Source organism: Micropterus dolomieu, linkage group LG19 (assembly GCF_021292245.1).
Source record: "Micropterus dolomieu isolate WLL.071019.BEF.003 ecotype Adirondacks linkage group LG19, ASM2129224v1, whole genome shotgun sequence".
NCBI classification, from domain to species: domain Eukaryota; kingdom Metazoa; phylum Chordata; class Actinopteri; order Centrarchiformes; family Centrarchidae; genus Micropterus; species Micropterus dolomieu.
This window is the reverse complement of record NC_060168.1, coordinates 34041765-34060050: the sequence shown is the minus strand read 5'-3', so window position 1 is coordinate 34060050 and position 18286 is coordinate 34041765. Positions and strand designations below refer to the sequence as shown.

At 44.1% G+C, this 18286-nt stretch overlaps 1 protein-coding gene across 7 annotated transcripts in view; it reads left to right on the top strand.

The window, feature by feature from the left end:
* Positions 1-719: 719 nt before the first annotated feature.
* Positions 720-18286, top strand: part of LOC123957687 (transcription factor COE3-like) — a 205684-nt gene continuing 188117 nt past the window's right edge. For 5 of the 7 annotated variants that reach the window (XR_006821862.1, XM_046030672.1, XM_046030669.1 and 2 more), the window contains exon 1: positions 1225-1495. Coding sequence is in view for 6 of the 7 variants with exons in the window: in XM_046030672.1 (XP_045886628.1) it covers positions 1362-1495 (134 nt within the window). In the remaining variant the exon portion in view is untranslated. Of the gene's footprint in view, positions 792-1224; positions 1496-18286 lie in introns of those variants that run through there. The other 2 variants (XM_046030668.1, XM_046030673.1) reach the window with 2 other exon arrangements.

Sequence of the window (18286 nt, the reverse complement as noted above, 5' to 3'; positions counted from 1 at the left end):
GCTAAAATAAAATCTAGAGCCGTTTTTTTTTTCTGCGAGTGGAAACCAACGCGCGGGGAAGGTTTGAATAAAGGAGATTCAACCTTCTGTCACCCTCAACAACTCATTTAATTCAGGCACAAAGGGCTCCCAATATTTATTTAGCAGAAGTGGCAGGAGCTGCCCGCGTGGTGACACTTGTTTGAGGGACTCTGGTGTTGACGTGATGCGTAAAGCGGTCAGTGTGGCCTGTGGCTCCTGCAGAGAGGAGCAGATTCCCGCTCACACACTGGCGTTAAAAAGGAGCTTTCAGGACTGAATATTGAACAGATCATCAGTCACCACCATTCTGCTAAACTCCACCTGTCAGTCTGTTTATTAACATGTTTTAAAAAATGTCTAAATGTGGAGTCTGTTCGCACCTACAGCAGTCAGACGTGTTTATCTCATTAGATTCTCCCGTGTTTTAAAAAAAGTCCACTTGAATTTAAGCCTCATTTTTTACAGTGCGCGCGGCCGAACACGCGGAAACCCTTTTTTGGAGTGTCTTTTGAAAAAACAATGACGCAACGCGCCACTTCGACCAATGGGGCGGGAGAGGTGCGACCGATATTCAAATTAGCTTTCCTTATTTGGTTGTGTCCCCGCCCTCTCTCGATCCACGTCGGTCCCCCGGGAGCTCCAGAGCCCCGGACCCCGGGAGAAGGAGCTCTCCGCCGGGACAGAGGAGCCATAAAGAGCCGGGGAGGGAGGGGGATGAGATTTCTCGCTGCCCAATCCCCCTGTTCCCCCGGGAGCAGCAGCCTTCCACGGTCCGTCCCTCCCTCTTGTTTGCTAATCATTTCATTTTACTCCTTTTTGAAGCCGTGGCTTGTTTTTTATCCCACTTTTCATTTCTCCACAATCCGCGGCTGCTCGCCTCCCTCTGATCCCCGGCTCTCCGCGCTGCGTTCTCCCGGCGTCAAGCTCTCCGGATCCCGGCTGATTCTCCTCCCCCTCTCCCTCTCTCCCTCTCTCTCTCTCTCTCTCTCTCTCCCGGCTCCTCTGAGATGCTCTCCCCGCTCTCCGCTCCTCTCTCCGCCCTCTTTTAACTTCACAGAGACGCCGTTTAAAGCCCAGGCAGCTGCGAGCTCGGGCTGGGATCTAAAACAACCCCGGAGAAACCCAGAGGGATCCGGGACTCTTCTTCTGGATCAGGACCCAGTACTTTGGGGAAGCTCGCTGGTGTGTCCCTCCTCCCCTCCTTCCTCCTCCTCATCACTCCTCTTTTCTCCACCTTAATCCAGGTGGTCCTTTGGCTTTTTTGAGTGGCTGGTACAGGGAGGATTATTCTTCTTCTTTCGTGTTTCTGGTGAAGACAAAGCTCCCAGAAGGACACTTTGATGTTCTCCATCCAGGACAGCCTCCCCCGGGGGGCCCTGACCATGAAGGAGGAGCCGCTCCCCACCGGCATGACCCCGGTCCGCTCCTGGATGCAGGGCGCAGGGATTTTGGACGCCAACACAGCGGCCCAGAGGTAAAAACATCACCCGAACCATCATGTAACTTTTCATCTCTCTGCTCCGCGGCGCCAATCCGCAGATTACTGCCACAGTTAGAAAACTCCAGCGTGAAGGTGAAAGTCATGTTTGCACCCTCCAGGATCCCTGTGACACATGCACGGAGGCTCCCGATCAGCCTGCAGGGCGAGAAAGAAACGGCGAGTAGAAAGTTAAAGTCAAACACACTGCAGAGAGAGTTCAAGTGCAGTTACAGAAAGTAAGACAAAGTAAGCAGAGAGGACGGGATGTGTGTGTGTGTGCGCTGCTTTCCCGTTTTTTAATCTGGAAAAGGATAAAATAACTAAAACAGAAAACTTCCAGTCTAAACTGCATTAGCTGGACATTTTGGGAGAGCGCGTGGCTGCTTGGTTTTACTTTTAAAAACATGACCGGTTCCGTTTATGATTCAGAACAAGTCACATTTATTTGGAGAAAGAATATAAAAATCATGTCAGTCACTCCATCTTCTGTTTCTCAGTAATTTGAACCAGCAGGGTAAATGGTTCCAGCGCTGAGCGGTAGCCTCACCGTGCCGTTTCCCTCTGTCTCTGCGGCGGATTCAGGCTCACCAGCTGCCCGGTGCGAGCGGAGACACCCGCCAAATTGCTTTCCCGCTTCTTTGTGTCCATAAAATCAAAAACTCACGTTGAAATAATGTTAAGTTTGTTATGCTCCGATCCGTTGTTTAAACAAATCCGACACGCGGCTTGGTGCTGCGCGCAGAGAGGCGCACGGAGGCGGCGGGAGGAGCGCGGAGCTGCCGCCGCCTCCGTGCGCTCTGTTCCCCGGGATCCTCGACCAACATTTAAAGCTTATTTAGAAGATAATTATAAGAAATTTCACACGACTATTTAATTAAAATCACAGCGTTTTAATCTCATCCACAAACATCTTAGTTTACAAATTCTATGTTTGCTGGGTGGAATTTCAAAAACGTGAATTTAAGCGATTTTTTATTTATGAGCCAACTCGGGGAGGAAATAAAGCCAAATTTAACTGGGTCACAGGTTGAATTAAGGGCTTCTGCAGCTTTTCACATGCAGGATAAAATAACTTAACGTTTGACCTCCTGTGATACAAACAGCCCGGCTCACACCTGACTCACCGAGATTCACCGTGCGATTCATCCATTTCAGCGTTTGTTCATTCAATAGAAAAAGCTCTTAAAGCCTCCCAGAGTTGAAGAAATATTCATTTCGGGAGGTCGGCAACCTATTATCAATAAATCCCCAGAATCAGTATCTTAATTTTAACAGTAAAATAACACAAATATTCTTCTTCCCTCCAGAGTTTTTTATTTTTTCGGGGTGAAATGTGTTTATAACGCGAGTTTTGAGGGTCTGAAGTGTCTCAGGGAGAAACAGGTGAGCTGAAGTGAAATCTGACCGCTTTACTCAGATAGATCAATGCAGGTTTAAATCACCTGAACACAAAACCACATCCATCACCTCCAAAACCCCCAAACTTCAACATGTTCTCATGATTTCTCTGCTGATTTAAATTGTATCTGTAGGAATTTAGTGCAGACATAACCTTTTTTCTTTTTTGCAGCAACAAAAAATAAAGTTAAATTTAAACCTTTTTTTTAAACAAAGCTGAATTTTGTGTGTAAATTTTTCAAAAGTTTCTTATTAAAACACATTTTTTATTCTGCATGTAAAGACATTAAAATCCAAAATTCAGCCGCCAACTTTATTGTCCAGAGATGTTGATAGAAGACAGAAACAGACAATGTATGAAGATTATATTTACAACTAAACAACAACAACAAACAGAATCTAAATTTCCTGTAGCTAAACATTATTTTCATTATTGTTTAATTTACGGATTCATGTCTTGATTAATTGGTTATTTAGAAATTCATCAAACTGTAAAAAAAAAAAATCCATCCTTCACAGTTTCCCAAAGTCCAAGTTGACATATTCAGATGTTTTGTTTTGTCCAAAGATGTTAACTTTCATAGAAGACTAAAGAAAAAGCTGCAAGTTGTTATATTTGAGGAAGCCGGAGACTTAATTTATGAATCAGTTATCAAAAATTTCTGTCGATCATCTAATCGATTAATCGGCTCTTCCTTTCAGCTCGAGTCTGAACGCAGACAGTTGTTGTTTTGTCTGCTTGATGTGCAGCAGCAACAGTGTGAAGTGCAGCTGAGGAAATAGATCTGCATGTACAGTAGATTATAGATAAAGATATATAAATATATAGTCTGTGTTACACTCTAGTGTGTTTCACCAAACAAAGTCAGTGGGAAGTTTTATTTAAAAACTTGCATCTATAGAACAAACAAGAAGAAAAGAAATAAAACCCAGCCGTGTGTTTAAGGTTTGAACGGAGAAAAGAAACATGTTTGTTTGAGGCTGAAATTTAATGTAAATGAACCAAACTTGCCCCCAAAAAAGTCTGGTTTTGTCCTCAGTGAGTCTGTGAATCTGATTTAAGAAGGTGGAAAGGAGTGTGTCGGTGTGTCAGCTCTCTCTCTGCTGCAGAATCTCTCCTTCACAACCTGTAAATCTGCCCTTAAATAAAGTGTGACTGTTTAAATAAGACACGGCGAGGCGTCGGAATAGATTTGTCGGGTGTGCAGAGGTGATTTATTTTTTATTTTTAGATGCCGTCGTCCATCTTATCTGTTTCTCTGTTTCGGAGGAAAAGAAGCTGCATAATTTGTGGTGTGATTCTTAAAGGAAGATAAACAATGAAACCCTTAACGTTACTGAGCGAAGGCGTCCGTCTGAATCACACGTGTCAAAAACCCCAAAATCAAATATCACAAATTAGCCTTAGAGGGCTTTGCAGGTTATTCATGGTTAGACACCATCTGTCCTCCTCCAGGACGGTCAGATGTAGGACGATAATAGCAGAGACAGAGTGACTGGCTGTGGAATCACAATTTTAGGTGAATAAAGTTTGACATGATGTAAATATTAGGAGTTTAACAGCGTGTGAAATATCAGCACTGACAGGCTGCGTTCACAAACCAACTCGTTCAACATTTGATTTGTTTTTATTCTGAGAATCTGTAGAAGTGTCCTGCAGGCTGCAGCTGCCTGTTTGTCATTTAATCCATCAGATAATCTGGTTATTGGTCGGTGATTGTTACCTGATCGAGTCGCATCGCGTCCGATATCTTTAACTCTCACAGTTTTCCTGATCGGCTTTTATATTTAAAATTCATAAATCACCCACCACTTACTTCCTCACGCATGTGTTGGCATTTAGATTTTCAAGTTAGAGCTTCGAACGTGGCAACAGGTCGGTCTCCTCGTCATGTGGGCGCTGCACGGGAGGAAACGTCCCTAGAAGATATATAACGAATAAAAAACAAACAGATGCTGCAACAGTGTGAGAAAAGGGAACTCGTCCCACAGGAAGTTCTCTTTCCAAACTACCTTTTAAACGATCAGAGACTCGTTCACCTTTTAAATCTGGAGCTCCAGCGTGTTTAAAATAACGAGCAGAAGCTCTAATCAAACTGAGCAGAAGTCCTAATTCTGACCTGCAGCATTTGAGATCAGCTCCCTAATAAATATTAAGAAGGAGACGAAGGACGTGCAGAACCAAAGTACCCCCAAAACCAGGACCCAGAGTGGTCTGACTAACGTGTGTTTCTACATACAACTTAATACAGGCGGATAATATCGAATTATATCTATATCTCACCACACACAAAACAAGTTAAACTCTGAGAATTTGAATCCTGGAGTCGATGCTTTAAGCCTGTAGATCGAGCGGAAATCAATCGATTTATCTCTGGATTTTGGAGAGTGTTTGAAATCTCAGTCCAAGAGCGTCGTCGTTAATAATGTCACATGAAAAAGGGCAACGCAAAGGAAGCTAATAATCCAAACCGTTCCTGTAACCGTTTGTAAGATGCAGCCAGTTTAAATTCAATATTAATGTTGTAAAATCCCCAAAAGGTTTTAATCCTCCTCAGAGAGAGTTGTGGTGTCTGCTGTACATTCACAAACTCCTCATCTACAAACCTCAGAACTGAACTACGTGCTTCATGAATCAGTAACTATAGAAAAAGATGCTCCTCAGGCTGGTCTGACTTTAATGATCCAGATATTTAAGGTTTATTTGATGTGAATGTATTTGTTCAGGAGAAGGTGAGCTAATTTATCTGTAGACACAATGAAACCGGAGTCAGCGGGTTGTGTTTGTGCTGGGCGTCACAGGACGACGCAGGTTTGAATCCCGTGTGGAGAAGAAGTCGGGCTGCAGCTGTTTGCTGTCACATTTCATTGTTTTCCTTCGTTTGGTTTTGTTGTACAAAGATTAAACACTCCCCGCTCTCACGTTCAGGATATTTGTTAAGTCCCTTTGGACGCGCATCAAGTTATTTCGCTTAAATATCAAGTATTAGTGCCTCTGTTGCACAGCTGACCTCACAATCAGCAGCTGAAGACGCTGATAACAAGTCAGAGCAACACGACGGATGTTTAAGATAAATCATGAAGACAAAGCGGTTTACCTACAGTACAAATTGTGAAATCACACGTTTGTTTGTGTTTTTATCAGAAAGGTCACGAAGGGGGAGAGAGAGAGAGAGAGAGAGAGAGAGAGAGACGGTGACGGTGCAGCGATTTAAACTATTTTCTTTCTCCACTTGTGAATATTAGTTTGTGTTTTAAACCTTTGTCAGGAGCGCAGGAGAGATTAATTTCACCCGCAAAGTGTTGACGCTTCACGCTCGTACACGACAAACCAAAACTCACCTGTGACTCTTGTTGTTGTTGTGAAGGTGTGCTGGAGGTCAGAGGCCTGTCAGTTTCACTGCATTTCACAGATCATATATATGCTAGTACACACTGTGTGTACTGCAGTGTGTACTTTACACAGAGAGCTGCGCGGTCTGCAGCAGGATCTGGACTTTCACAGTTTTGGCAAATATTGTGCTTTATTTTGAAGTGGACAGTGGAGAGGAAACATGTGGAGAGAGAGAGATGCCTTAAAACCCAAATCCACCAGGACGCCCTTGTGACCGAGCGCTAATAAAAAGCAGACTGACCTCAGACGTCGTTGCTCGTGGCCTCTGGTCACAGGTTGCATGCCTGCGTGTGACTGTAGTGGAGTTTCTCCTGTCAGACTCACGTTTAGACGACAGAGGAGATCTAACTGCACAGTTTTTCACATAACGAGCACCACTGAGAGAAAACTAAAACGGGATTCGGTGCAGCTCAAGTTTTTTGGAATTCATCAAAATTAAACCATTTTTCCAGCTCGCTACGCTTCAGTCCCCAAATCTTTTCTCAGCCTTCATCATCAGTGATGTTTGACATACAGGCTTTTTCATTTTGTTGAGCCTGTGTTGAAGCTTTGCTTCTTAAAATCCCCGGTAATCGATGTGAGACCCATCATGTGTAAATGTAAAGCGAATATAAAAAGTAGTCCGGTTTCCTTCATCAGCTTTTCGCCTGATTTGAGATCTTCATTGTCTCCATATTGTCTAAGTTTAGATAAAGTTGTTGTTGGACGTGAAAGATCTCCAAAACTCGTTCTTATCGAGTCACCGTGTTTGTAACTGAGTCCTAAAACATTTAGTTTCTTAAAACTACAAAAAAAGAAGCTAAATTTAGAGGATTTGGTGCAGCTGGAAACCACTAAAACCATCATGTGTAAATGTAAAGATTATTAGTCCGGTTTACTTAGATTTTTACCTGATTTTAAATTTGAATTGTCTTTATACTTAAAGTTGTAAAACATCTGGTAAAAAGTGTCCTTTAGTTTTGTTTTCTGCACCAAAACTCTTTCTTATCGAGTCGTTGTGTTTCTAACCGAGTCCTAAAACGTTTAGTTCCTTCGATCCGTTCGTGTTTGCGTCTTGATCGGCCGTCGTCCTTAATGATCTGATGTTTTTTGGGGGGGTTCAATGAAACCGGCACTTTTCTGCCTTCTTAAAAAAAAAGTATTTATAGTTTGTTTCTTAAGATTAGATTCTCAAGTTTTTAGTTTCTTAGAGGATTAAACATGAAGCCTTGACATTTCCCCTTTTAATGACGCTGAAGCTCATTTCTGTAAAATAATAAACTAGTTGAATTGTTCTGAAGCTGCTCGTGAGCGTTTAACCCTCCGGAGCTGATTGATGCATTTGTTTTAAGCACAAATAGACTTTGTGTGTTAAGATGGAGGTTTCTCCTGCAGGTGAACAGATTTCCCCCGACCCTCCCTGACAGAAAGAAAAAGAGCAAAGAGTGAGCAGAGTGAGTGATCCTGCCCTCCACACCCTATCTTTGTCCTCCGGGGTTAAAGGGAGGCCGGGTTGGGGGTGGGGGGGGGTTATTAAGTACGGGTTCCCAGGCTCGGTGGGGGAGTTCAGGTAGGGTTTGGAGGAGGTGAATAATCGCCGACCGGGGGATTCCCCACTTCGTCGGCGGCGTCATTCGTCATCGGCTCAATCATCGGGGCGTTCGGCGTCCCACTCGACGCTCCCCGGTGGCAGGGCAGGAGGATGGGAGGGAGGCGGGGGATTGGGAATTTGTACGCGGAGACAGATGCGTAGCGTCTGGCAGTGATGGATCTGAGCGCCGAGAGACTTTTTATCAGAGTCGTAACTCATGACGGCGGCCGAGGAGTGATGGAGAGGTCGGCCGAGGCCCCGACTGCTCGCTACCTTTTTCCTCCCCCTTTTTAAACATCTTATTTTCCCACCCGGGTGAGGAAAAATGCACTTTCTCCTGCATTTGCATTTGTCAACACCCTCCTCCTCCTCCTCCTCCTCCTCATCTTCCTCTTCTTCACATGCACACAATTAAACTCTCCTGAACGCCGCCTTACAAACGTGTTAGATAATTTAACAGCCAGCAGATGCCGCGTCAGCCTCGTTACTGTAAATTCTCACCGACACGTCGTCCTCGCCGCCGCCACCGTCGTGGAAGTGAAGTTGACTTGTGTAAATAAACCGCAGGCGCTCGAGCGTGGCTGCTCAGCGGCCTCTGCTGAATGTCAGCCGCTGCAGGCCGGCCGGCTAATATGAAGCAGCGACGAACCAAAAAAAAAAAGAAAAGCTGCAAACAATTAACCCGAGCTGCGTCTGAGAGGAGCAGGTGACCAGAGTAATGGGCTCGGCCACGGCGTGTGTGTGTGTGTGTGTGTGTGTGTGTGTGTGTGTGACAGGCAGTGTGCGGGTAAAGGATGTGTTTCAGGAGGAAACAGCTGAGTAGAGAAAACATGCAGCTGCATTAGTGCGGCTCTCCATCCATCCTGAGAGCAGAGAGGTAAAATATCACAACAAAAAACCCTCAAAGATGTAAGAAAAAAAATTATTCTTCAGATCCCAAAAAATACTCAGATTTACTGGACTTGGAATGCATCAAACCAACCAGTTTGATGCATAAATGAAGAAAAAACACACTTTACTGGTCAGGACAGCGTCATTCACCAAACTCCATTGGAAAAATCGGCTGTTTAACATCTTGTAGATCTACATTTTGAGTGTATACCTGCAAATGAATTTCCTTTCCTCACTTTTTTCTTTTCTCAGTCGACCTAAAACGTCTAAAATAGTCGGGGACCTTGTAAAGTCATCAGATTGCCATACTTGACCTAATAAAACCCCAGATTTACTGGACCCTGATTCAAGAAAATAAGCAGTAAATAATCTGACTGCAAACACTTTCCCTGTTCAGGACAGCTTTATTCACCAAACTGCATTGGGAAAAAATCTTTCTAGATCTCACATCTAGATTTTGAGGTTACACCTGCAAATAAATTTCTATTTCTAATTTTATTATTTTCTCTACTGTCCTAATACGTCAAACAAAGTCAGAGGACCTTTAAATTAATCAGATTACAATAGTTGACCTAATAAAAGCCCAGATTTACTAAAGCCTGAACTCACACCACACGGAGCACAGGTGAACAGATGCTCACTTCTACTCAGCGTGAGTTTAATGTTAATGATTCGATTGTTGACGGAGCAGCTCGGGCGGTTGCCCAGTTCGTAACGCAGCGCTGAGTTTCAGTATTTTCAGTATGTCTGTGTGTGTCTGTGTTATTGTTCTTCGCGTTGTCAAGTTGAGGGTGAAGCTGCAGAACAAACAGCCGCAGGTCCGAGTCTGACGTCCGTGAAACCTCGTCTGATTGTACAAATGCATTTTCACACCGAACGTACCCGTTAGCACACACACCGCTTCTGCACACGCTCACACACTCCTGGCCAATGTGTGAGCGTGTGCAGAAGCCCCTCAGTCTAAAGACTAATTTGTTGGTAATTGCAGCATGACAGGAGCAGCCATTCCAGCATCGAGCCACCGTTTCCCCGAGCCAGTCGCCCTAATTAGGAATGACACACACTATTAAGGTGCACAAATGGAAATCAGTCGGCGGGCGTTTTCCTCCCTGGCGGCACCGCCACCGCCATCGAAACCACAGCGGACCTCCCACAATGCAATTGCACTGGATTTGCTGTCCTTAAAATCAAAACAAGATGGATTAAGTCGATAAATAAACAAATGCATAAATCAGATTTAGTCATGTAATGTTGACTTGTAGTTACTCCGATGCATAAAAAAAAAGCCGGCAATTTAAAAGAATGGTGCACAAAACGTTAAATAGGTGATTTTTCCAATGGAGTTTGGTGGTTCTGACAAGTTTGATTAATTCAGTATAGTGAAAAACTGTCATACTGAGACATACGGGGTTGAATTAATTGATCAGTGAGTTTGACTTTTTTGGCTCTTGGTGGTTTAAATGAAGGAGAGATTTAAATTTATTGATGAAATTGATAAATCAGGACCAGAGGAGGAAGTAGGGGGGAGGATGTGGACACACACAGACTCGGCCTGCTGTCTTCTCACCGTGTTTCAGCCTCAACTCATTAGTTCATATTACACGGCTAATAAGAGCTCAGCAAACAGGTGTGTGTGTGTGAGAACACACGCCCGATTGGCTAAATGTATTCGTGGGTAATTGTGCAGCCTTGCATAAATCAGCACGCACACACGGTACTGTACATGAACAATATGTGCATATTTTAACCGACTTCCACAGCAATTAGAGAGGAAGCCTGATGGTGTGTTAATTACATTCATCCAGGACGACTCTGAACTTTTACAACATTCAGAGCCAAAACAAAACAAGTTGGTGACGTCAGACAGTCAGAACTGGGTCCTTCTGACATGATTCAGGTGACTTCCCGACCCGTTCTGACTCCCAAGTCGTCACATGTGGACGACCTGTTGGTCTTGGGGGGGCGAGCCCCTTAGCGTGATTTATTAAAGCTAAAGGTAGGTGTAGGATAATTAACAGAAAAGTCGGGATACTTGTGGTTGGGGTGAAAGAAACTGGACTTTCAACCAGGAGAAAGAAAAGTTACGTATTTAGGTAGATTTATTATTTATTATTACGCAGGTCACATAAGTGACGTAAGTTAGCTGGTGTAACTAATGTAGTTATTTTAACATAAACAGCGGCCTTTTCCTAAACCTAACCAAATCCTGATGTTTCACAACATAAACAAGTGCTTTCATTTTGAAAGTCTAACCCTATGTTGCATATTTATTATTGCTAACTTGACCGCGGAGCCCAAACGTCGAAAAACGTCCATATGCGACGAGTTGAGAGTGAGAGCGTGTTGGACGTCCAGTTCTGTTGTGAAAGTATAATTTAAGTTGAGCTGGAATTGGAAAAGTCCTCACTTTTTGTGAAATACTCAAAATGAACATTTGCATATCTGATAAAATTGCACATGTAAGTAACAGTCTCTGTTATTCTTTTATAACTCGAACATTTATGTTTATATAGTCTTCTTTCTGGCACCAAGTCACCAAACTCTTTGTATATTTAAAAAGTGCCTGGCAGTTTCTGGTGCTGATGATACATTCGGACATGGACAGCGTGAGCTTTAAGCCTCTTTTTACATGTGTGTCAAGTGTTTTTGATTATCTATTAAAACACGAGGACCCCGTTAAAACTAAAGGAATTCTTCTTCTGCAAATGAAGCACATTTTTGCCGGCTTAAGCATGCTCGAAAACACATGAAACTTTGCACATGTAGACGTGTCCGGACGTACAAAAAAGCCTCTGACTGGAAGTCGGCCATTTTGGATTTTATATACACTGCTCAAAAAAAATAAAGGGAACACTAAAATAACACATCCTAGATCTGAATAAACGAAGTAATCTCATTAAATACTCCTTTCTTTACATAGTTGAATGTGCTGACAACAAAATCACACAAAAATGATCAATGGAAATCAAATGTATCAACCCATGGAGGTCTGGATTTGGAGTCACACTCAAAATCAAAGTGGAAAACACTACAGGCCTTAAAACAAGTCAGAATGAGGCTCAGTAGTGTGTGTGGCCTCCACGTGCCTGTATGACCTCCCTACAACGCCTGGGCTCCTGATGAGGTGGGATCTCCTCCCAGACCTGGACTAAAGCATCCGCCAACTCCTGGACAGTCTGTGGATGGAGCGAGACATGATGTCCCAGATGTGCTCAGTTGGATTCAGGTCTGGGGAACGGGCGGGCCGGTCCATAGCATCGATGCCTTCCTCTTGCAGGAACTGCTGACACACTCCAGCCACATGAGGCCAACCGCACCAGCATACGGTCTCACAAGGGGTCTGAGGATCTCCTCTCGGTACCTAATGGCAGTCAGGCTACCTCTGGCGAGCACATGGAGGGCTGTGCGGCCCCCCAAAGAAATGCCACCCCACACCATTACTGACCCACCGCCAAACCGGTCCTGCCGGAGGATGTTGCAGGCAGCAGAACGTTCTCCACGGCGTCTCCAGACTCTGTCACGTCTGTCACATGTGCTCAGTGTGAACCTGCTTTCATCTGTGAAGAGCACAGGGCGCCGGTGGTGAATTTGCCAATCTTGGTGTTCTCTGGCAAATGCCAAACGTCCTGCACGGTGTTGGGCTGTAAGCACGACCCCCACCTGTGGACGTCGGGCCCTCGTACCACCCTCATGGAGTCTGTTTCTGACCGTTTGAGCAGACACATGCACATGTGTGGCCTGCTGGAGGTCATTTTGCAGGGCTCTGGCAGTGCTCCTCCTGCTCCTCCTCGCACAAAGGCGGAGGTAGCGCTCCTGCTGCTGGGTTGTCGCCCTCCTACGGCCTCCTCCACGTCTCCTGGCTCAATAATTTAACGAACTCCTCCTACTGAATAAATCTGATCGACTTCAGATTTTCGCTGCACAACCTAAAGGCATTGGCGAAAGAAAATTGTGCTATCTGTGAGATTTCATCAAAGGGCGTGTCCATGGCGTGGCGTCAGAAATTGATGATTTAACATGAAACAGGAAGTTGTTCTAACTTCACTGTACATGCTCATATTTGTAGCAAATTTCACAACGTCTTCACGGTGCTTTGCTGTTATTTTTGTTTGTGAATGTGAGACGTTGGTATCACACACGCCTGCTGCGTCTTCTAAACAAGGAAGTGAGTGATGTCAGAGGTCAGATTTGCAGAAAAGTTGTGGTTGGTCAAAACTGCAAGTCGCTCTGAATTCACAGGGATTTGTTGAATTTGAACACAGAGTCTGTGTGTGTTTCCCACTGAATCACATTTAAACATCCACTGTTTGTTTGATTAACATCCTGGCAGCCAGCCCGACTGTGTGTGTGTGTGTGTGTGTGTGTGTGTGTGTGTGTGTGCTGTATGGCTCATTAGGCTTGTGTGTGTGTGTGTGTGTGTATATATGTGTGTATGTGAGGCGGCAGGCCACGCTGGTTAAAGACTCGAACGGCGGTCACACTCCATCTCTTGTTTGATTAATGTCATGGTGTGTGTGTGTGTGTGTGTGTGTGTGTGTCCGGCACGCCGCGGTCTGTAAAGCAACAGGATGATTTTCAGTTTGGATTTAACATGAAACAGAATTTAAGGTTAAAACTCATCTTTAATTTGAGGGGCGTTCAGGTTCCTGTGGGATTTACAGCATTTTGGTTTGCACCCATTTTTACGGCGGGTGTATTTAGGATGTTGTCCAGAGGCAAACTGGACTTTATTCTGGTTCTGTTTGGACCCAAAGCTTGTTATTAACGGACTCATTTAACTGTGTGGGTTCCACTCTGACTTCGAGCGTTTTCCCCTAATTACAAGCCGGTCAGATTTTGACATAAAATTAAACTGTTGTGTAACGAGGATCCAACAGCAACAGTTTGGATCGATTTTTGAGCATAAATTTGTAATTTGTTCCCTCAAATTTATAATTCTTACAGATTAACGGTCTTGTTCCCTTTAAATAAACGTGCGTGACGTAAAGAACCTGAGCTGCTGTTAGTCTGTGTGGACGTGGGAAATTTAAAGACGTGGCTGTTCACCAGGCAGGGAGGCTCTAACGAAAGACGCCATCCAGGTGCATTATGGGAAATGTAGGCTCCAGCGTTTTCGGACTAAACCTCAGGATACCTCCACCTCTGCTGCTCACATCTGGACCGTTCTGTTTTTATTCTGTCTCTCTTGAGTCCCACGACTGTTACAGAGTTCCACGTTTAGCTGCTCCTGTCATGGTGTTCTTAACATAACGGAGAAGAAGTCCTGTCAGCGTTTAGGCCTATTGATTAAACACCCAAAGCCTCTCTGACACTATCTGTTTTTCATTGTTCCAGGATTGGACCTCGTCTGGTATTTAGGAAGTCTCAAGTCTTTGTTTCTGTGACGTCTCGAGCAGGAACTGAAGCTACAGGTTGTTGTTAACGTCCCGGTCAGTTAGGGCGTAGCACACGTTGTTAGCAGCAGGCTAGCTGCTATTTTTATATGTCCAATGGGAGTTCCCTCCTTTAGTTCAGCTCCTGTCTGAATTCTGCCGCTGTGCGTTTCTTAAACTGATGAAGCTGTTCAGAGGGGAAACTGCTGTAAAGAAGCCCTTCAATGTTTCACCTCCCTGCAAACCTGATGCATCTGCTGCGCCGTGTTGTTCCTGCTTTTCACAGAAGCTGTGTGATGTTTACACAGAGCGAAACACTCAAACCAACACATGCTGCTTCTTATTTTATGTCTGCTGCATCAGTTTAGACGCATTTCCCCCAAAACCCACCCTGACATATCTGGTATCTGTGGAAACGAGGAGTTCTCCCTGAGAATTTAAAATAAAGTTCTGCTGGTTTGAACAACGTCTGGACAAAGTACATGAGCTGCAGGCAGATGTAGGTGCAGGTGTAGAACCAGCAGAAGACGTGCTGTACTGGTCTGATGCTCCTTTCATCTGAGGAGAGGAAAGACCGACCTCGCAGGTTTTATTGCAATATTCAGGCGGTGAAATTATTCAGCGTGTGTGTGGATATGAACTGCCTGCACCCAGGGCCGGCTGGGTTGCTCAGTAATTGTTTGCAGAGTGCTGGACACGACTCCCGCTGACCTTTAATTTCAGGCTTTGTGGTAGAAACGTGCAGATCGCCGGCCGCGGCCTTCGTTTGCCTCGCCGTGTTTGTTCTGCGCGTGTGCGCGTGTGTGTTTTATTTATTTTTTTCTTCCTCTCTGGCTGTTGGCGTGTGATTTACACTCCGGGCATGTTCGAGCGAGCCGTGTGCCATCGATACTGTTTTTATTACACCTTGTGCCAAGTGCTAACAGCCGGATGCGAGGCGCGGCGACGAGTGGATGCAGCCGCAATTAGCATAATTGAAATAATAATAATGCTAACGAGCTTTCTGAGTGGAGGCAGAGCGGCGAGGAGAGGAGAGGATGAGCGGCGGCGGCGGTGGCGTCACCGTGGCGATCGGCTGTCTGGATGGCCCGCTGCAGAGCATTGTGTGTAATTGGGATAATGGGCTGGTTTAGTGGTGGAAGTGATGCTTTTGATGGCGCTTTGGATGAAACAGGTGCCAAATTCAGCGGAGTCGGTCGCCTCAGTGTTTGTTTTATTGTTAAAACCTACCTTTGTATCAGAGTCTTTGTCTCCATCATGTTGTCTCACTAACATGATTAAAACATCTGAATCAAAGGTACTTTGGTGAGGAGGTTGAGGTTTGGGATGCGTCGCCATAACGCCGATATTAAAGCATCATTCTGCACGTTTTTATATGTTAACACACACGATACGGCCAAAAGTATGTGGACGCTACAGCAGCCTGAGATCTCTAGAGAAGGCTCTCCATAAGATTTCAATATCGATTAATCCCCTGATTATTTTCCTCACTAATCGATTAATTGTGTAGGAGCCATTTATTTTTATTGCTGCCATGTCATATTTTTTTGTTTAGATACATTTTGCATTAGTATTCTGGACACAGGGTGTCATTAGATGCACAGGGTTGTATATAAGGGGCATAGGTGACAGGAAGTGGTAGGCACAGGTAGGGGGAGTGCACACAGTCCTCCCCAGAGCATAGACCAGACCACAGACCACAGACCAGAACAGACCACAGACCAGAATCCACGCTACAACTGAAAACAACATAATTGGAAACCAACCATTGTGTTCATATATTTGTACAATGATTCTCAAATGCAGTAATGACTGGAAAACCTATTGTGTATGTGTAAAACCTCGCTCCTGTCTGCGTATAATGTTTTTAAAATATCAGGACATGGTGAAATTCTGTCCCGAGAGCCCAAGTGTGCTTATTTAGATCTTTTGTTTTGAACGACCAACAGTCCCAAACCCAAAGACTTTCAGTTTATCGGTGGATAAGCCTTAGAAAACCAGCAGAAACTGACATCTGAGAAGCTGGAACCAGCACATTTTTGCTGTTCTTCTATTCCATATTTTCCATATTTATATATTTCTACATTTATTTATGTTGACTGTATGTCTGTCTGCGTGTAGCACCTTATCACCACAGCAAATTCCTCGTATGTGTAAAACACTACTTGGCAATAAAGCTGCTTCTGATTCTGATTCTTCTGATTCTTAAGACCATTTCTTTGTGAACCTCCCTGAGCACAGGAACACATCGTGTTAAAACAAGAAATGACCTTAATCACAAAGTTGGAAGCGCTGTTGAAAAATAGCCTCGGGCAAAAAGTATATGCTCAGGTGTCCACATACTTTTGGCCATATAGTGTATCTCTAGCTGCTAACTGGTCCTCTATGTTCACCAGCTGTTTGCTGATGAGCAGCTCGTGTACAGCTGCCTTTTCCAGCTTCTTCTTCTCTGGAAATGACACTCTGAGAGCGCTGAGAGTGAACCAGAGCAGGAACGCTGCAGCCGGACAGAAAAACAACCAGCTGATCAGTTCAGTTTATTATCATACGTGAGACAGAAAAGCATCCTCACATCTGAGAAGCTGGAACTACAGGACTAAAATGATAACCAATGATCAAAATAGTTTTTCTGTTGATTGACTAATTGAAAAATCACTAGAGCTCTACAATAATACTGTATATAAGGCAGCACATTTTAACAACAAGGCAACACGGGGCAATATAAAATAGATTTAAATACAATAAAACAAGAAAATAAAAAGATCAAACAGGAGGGTAGAAATTAACCAAAAACCTCAACTCTGATTCAATCAAAGGTAAAAAGAAAAGTCTTCAGCTTTCTGGGAGTTTGTTCCAGATATATGGAGCATAAAAGCTGAACGCTGCTTCTCCCGGTTTGGTTTGGACTCCGGGGACAGAAAGCAGACCTGATCCCAGACGACCTGAGAGGTCTGGATGGTTCATAACGTAGCAGGAGTTCAGCCCTGAACCATTCTCTGCTTTACAAACCAGCAGCAGGATTTTAAAATCAATTATTTGACAGACAGGAAGACACAAAACTCACGAACATGTGCACCGCAGTAATTTATTTTATTAATGTAAAATAGTTTAGATTAGCTCCACCTGGGCCAAGTACAACAAACAAATCCAGTTATATAATATAAAGTACTCCCTTGGGACCCAATTCTGCATAATGAGTACTTTTACTTTTGATACTTCCAAGTACATTTTGCTTTTTCACCAAAGTAATATTTTCAATGCCGGGCTTGTACTTTTCAGTATTTTCAGCGCTGTGTGTGTTGCTGCTTTTCTAAAGTAAAGGATGATAAGGATCTTAAGTAAATGCATCAGAATAGCAACACGGATAAAAACAGATGTTTTTTTCTCGCAGGAAGTCTTTGAAAACATGTGGTGGTGAAGTGTTGAAGTCTGCAGCGCTGTGATTCCTCGTGGTGTTATTTATCAATTTAACACTGTTGTGTTTTCTGACACTCGGCTGCTTTTTATTCCCGCCGAGCCTCCTTTAAAACAGACCTGACCGACACACACCTGAGCCGCCGTCCTCCTCATCCGCAGACTCTCTAAGCCGCCGTCCACCCGGCTAAACGCCGCGAGTCGGAAGAATTAGCTTTCAACAAACTGGCCTACAAATGAGGCATTAAGCATTGGTAATGGGGGTGCAGAAAGGTCACGGCTGTATTAATCTGCCGTCTGGGGAATACACCCCTGAGCTGAGAAACACAGAGACCGAGAGAGAGCAGGCAAGTTTCCAAAAACAAACCCTGAGCATGAATAAATATTTATCTCTGCCCGGGCCATCATATTGATCATAAAGTGTTTTAGGAAACAAAACGAGCAGGAAAATGAGATTGATGTAAAAATATTCAGCGGTTGCTTTGAGCGTTTCCCCCTCGGACACTTTGAGCTTCTCCGGGCTGAGAGCAGAGGTCGCTTCCTGCAGGAACATCGATTTTATTTCAGGATCAACGAGGATTTTTATCCACTTTTTCCTAAAATCAGCTGCTGACATTAAGTCAGTGATGTTTTTCTGTTTACACACTCAGTAAAAGCCTTTTTATATTCGCAGATGTTTCTGAAGCACATCATGAGACAATAAAACAGCACTACATCAAAAGTACACGGTCAACATGTATATTTCC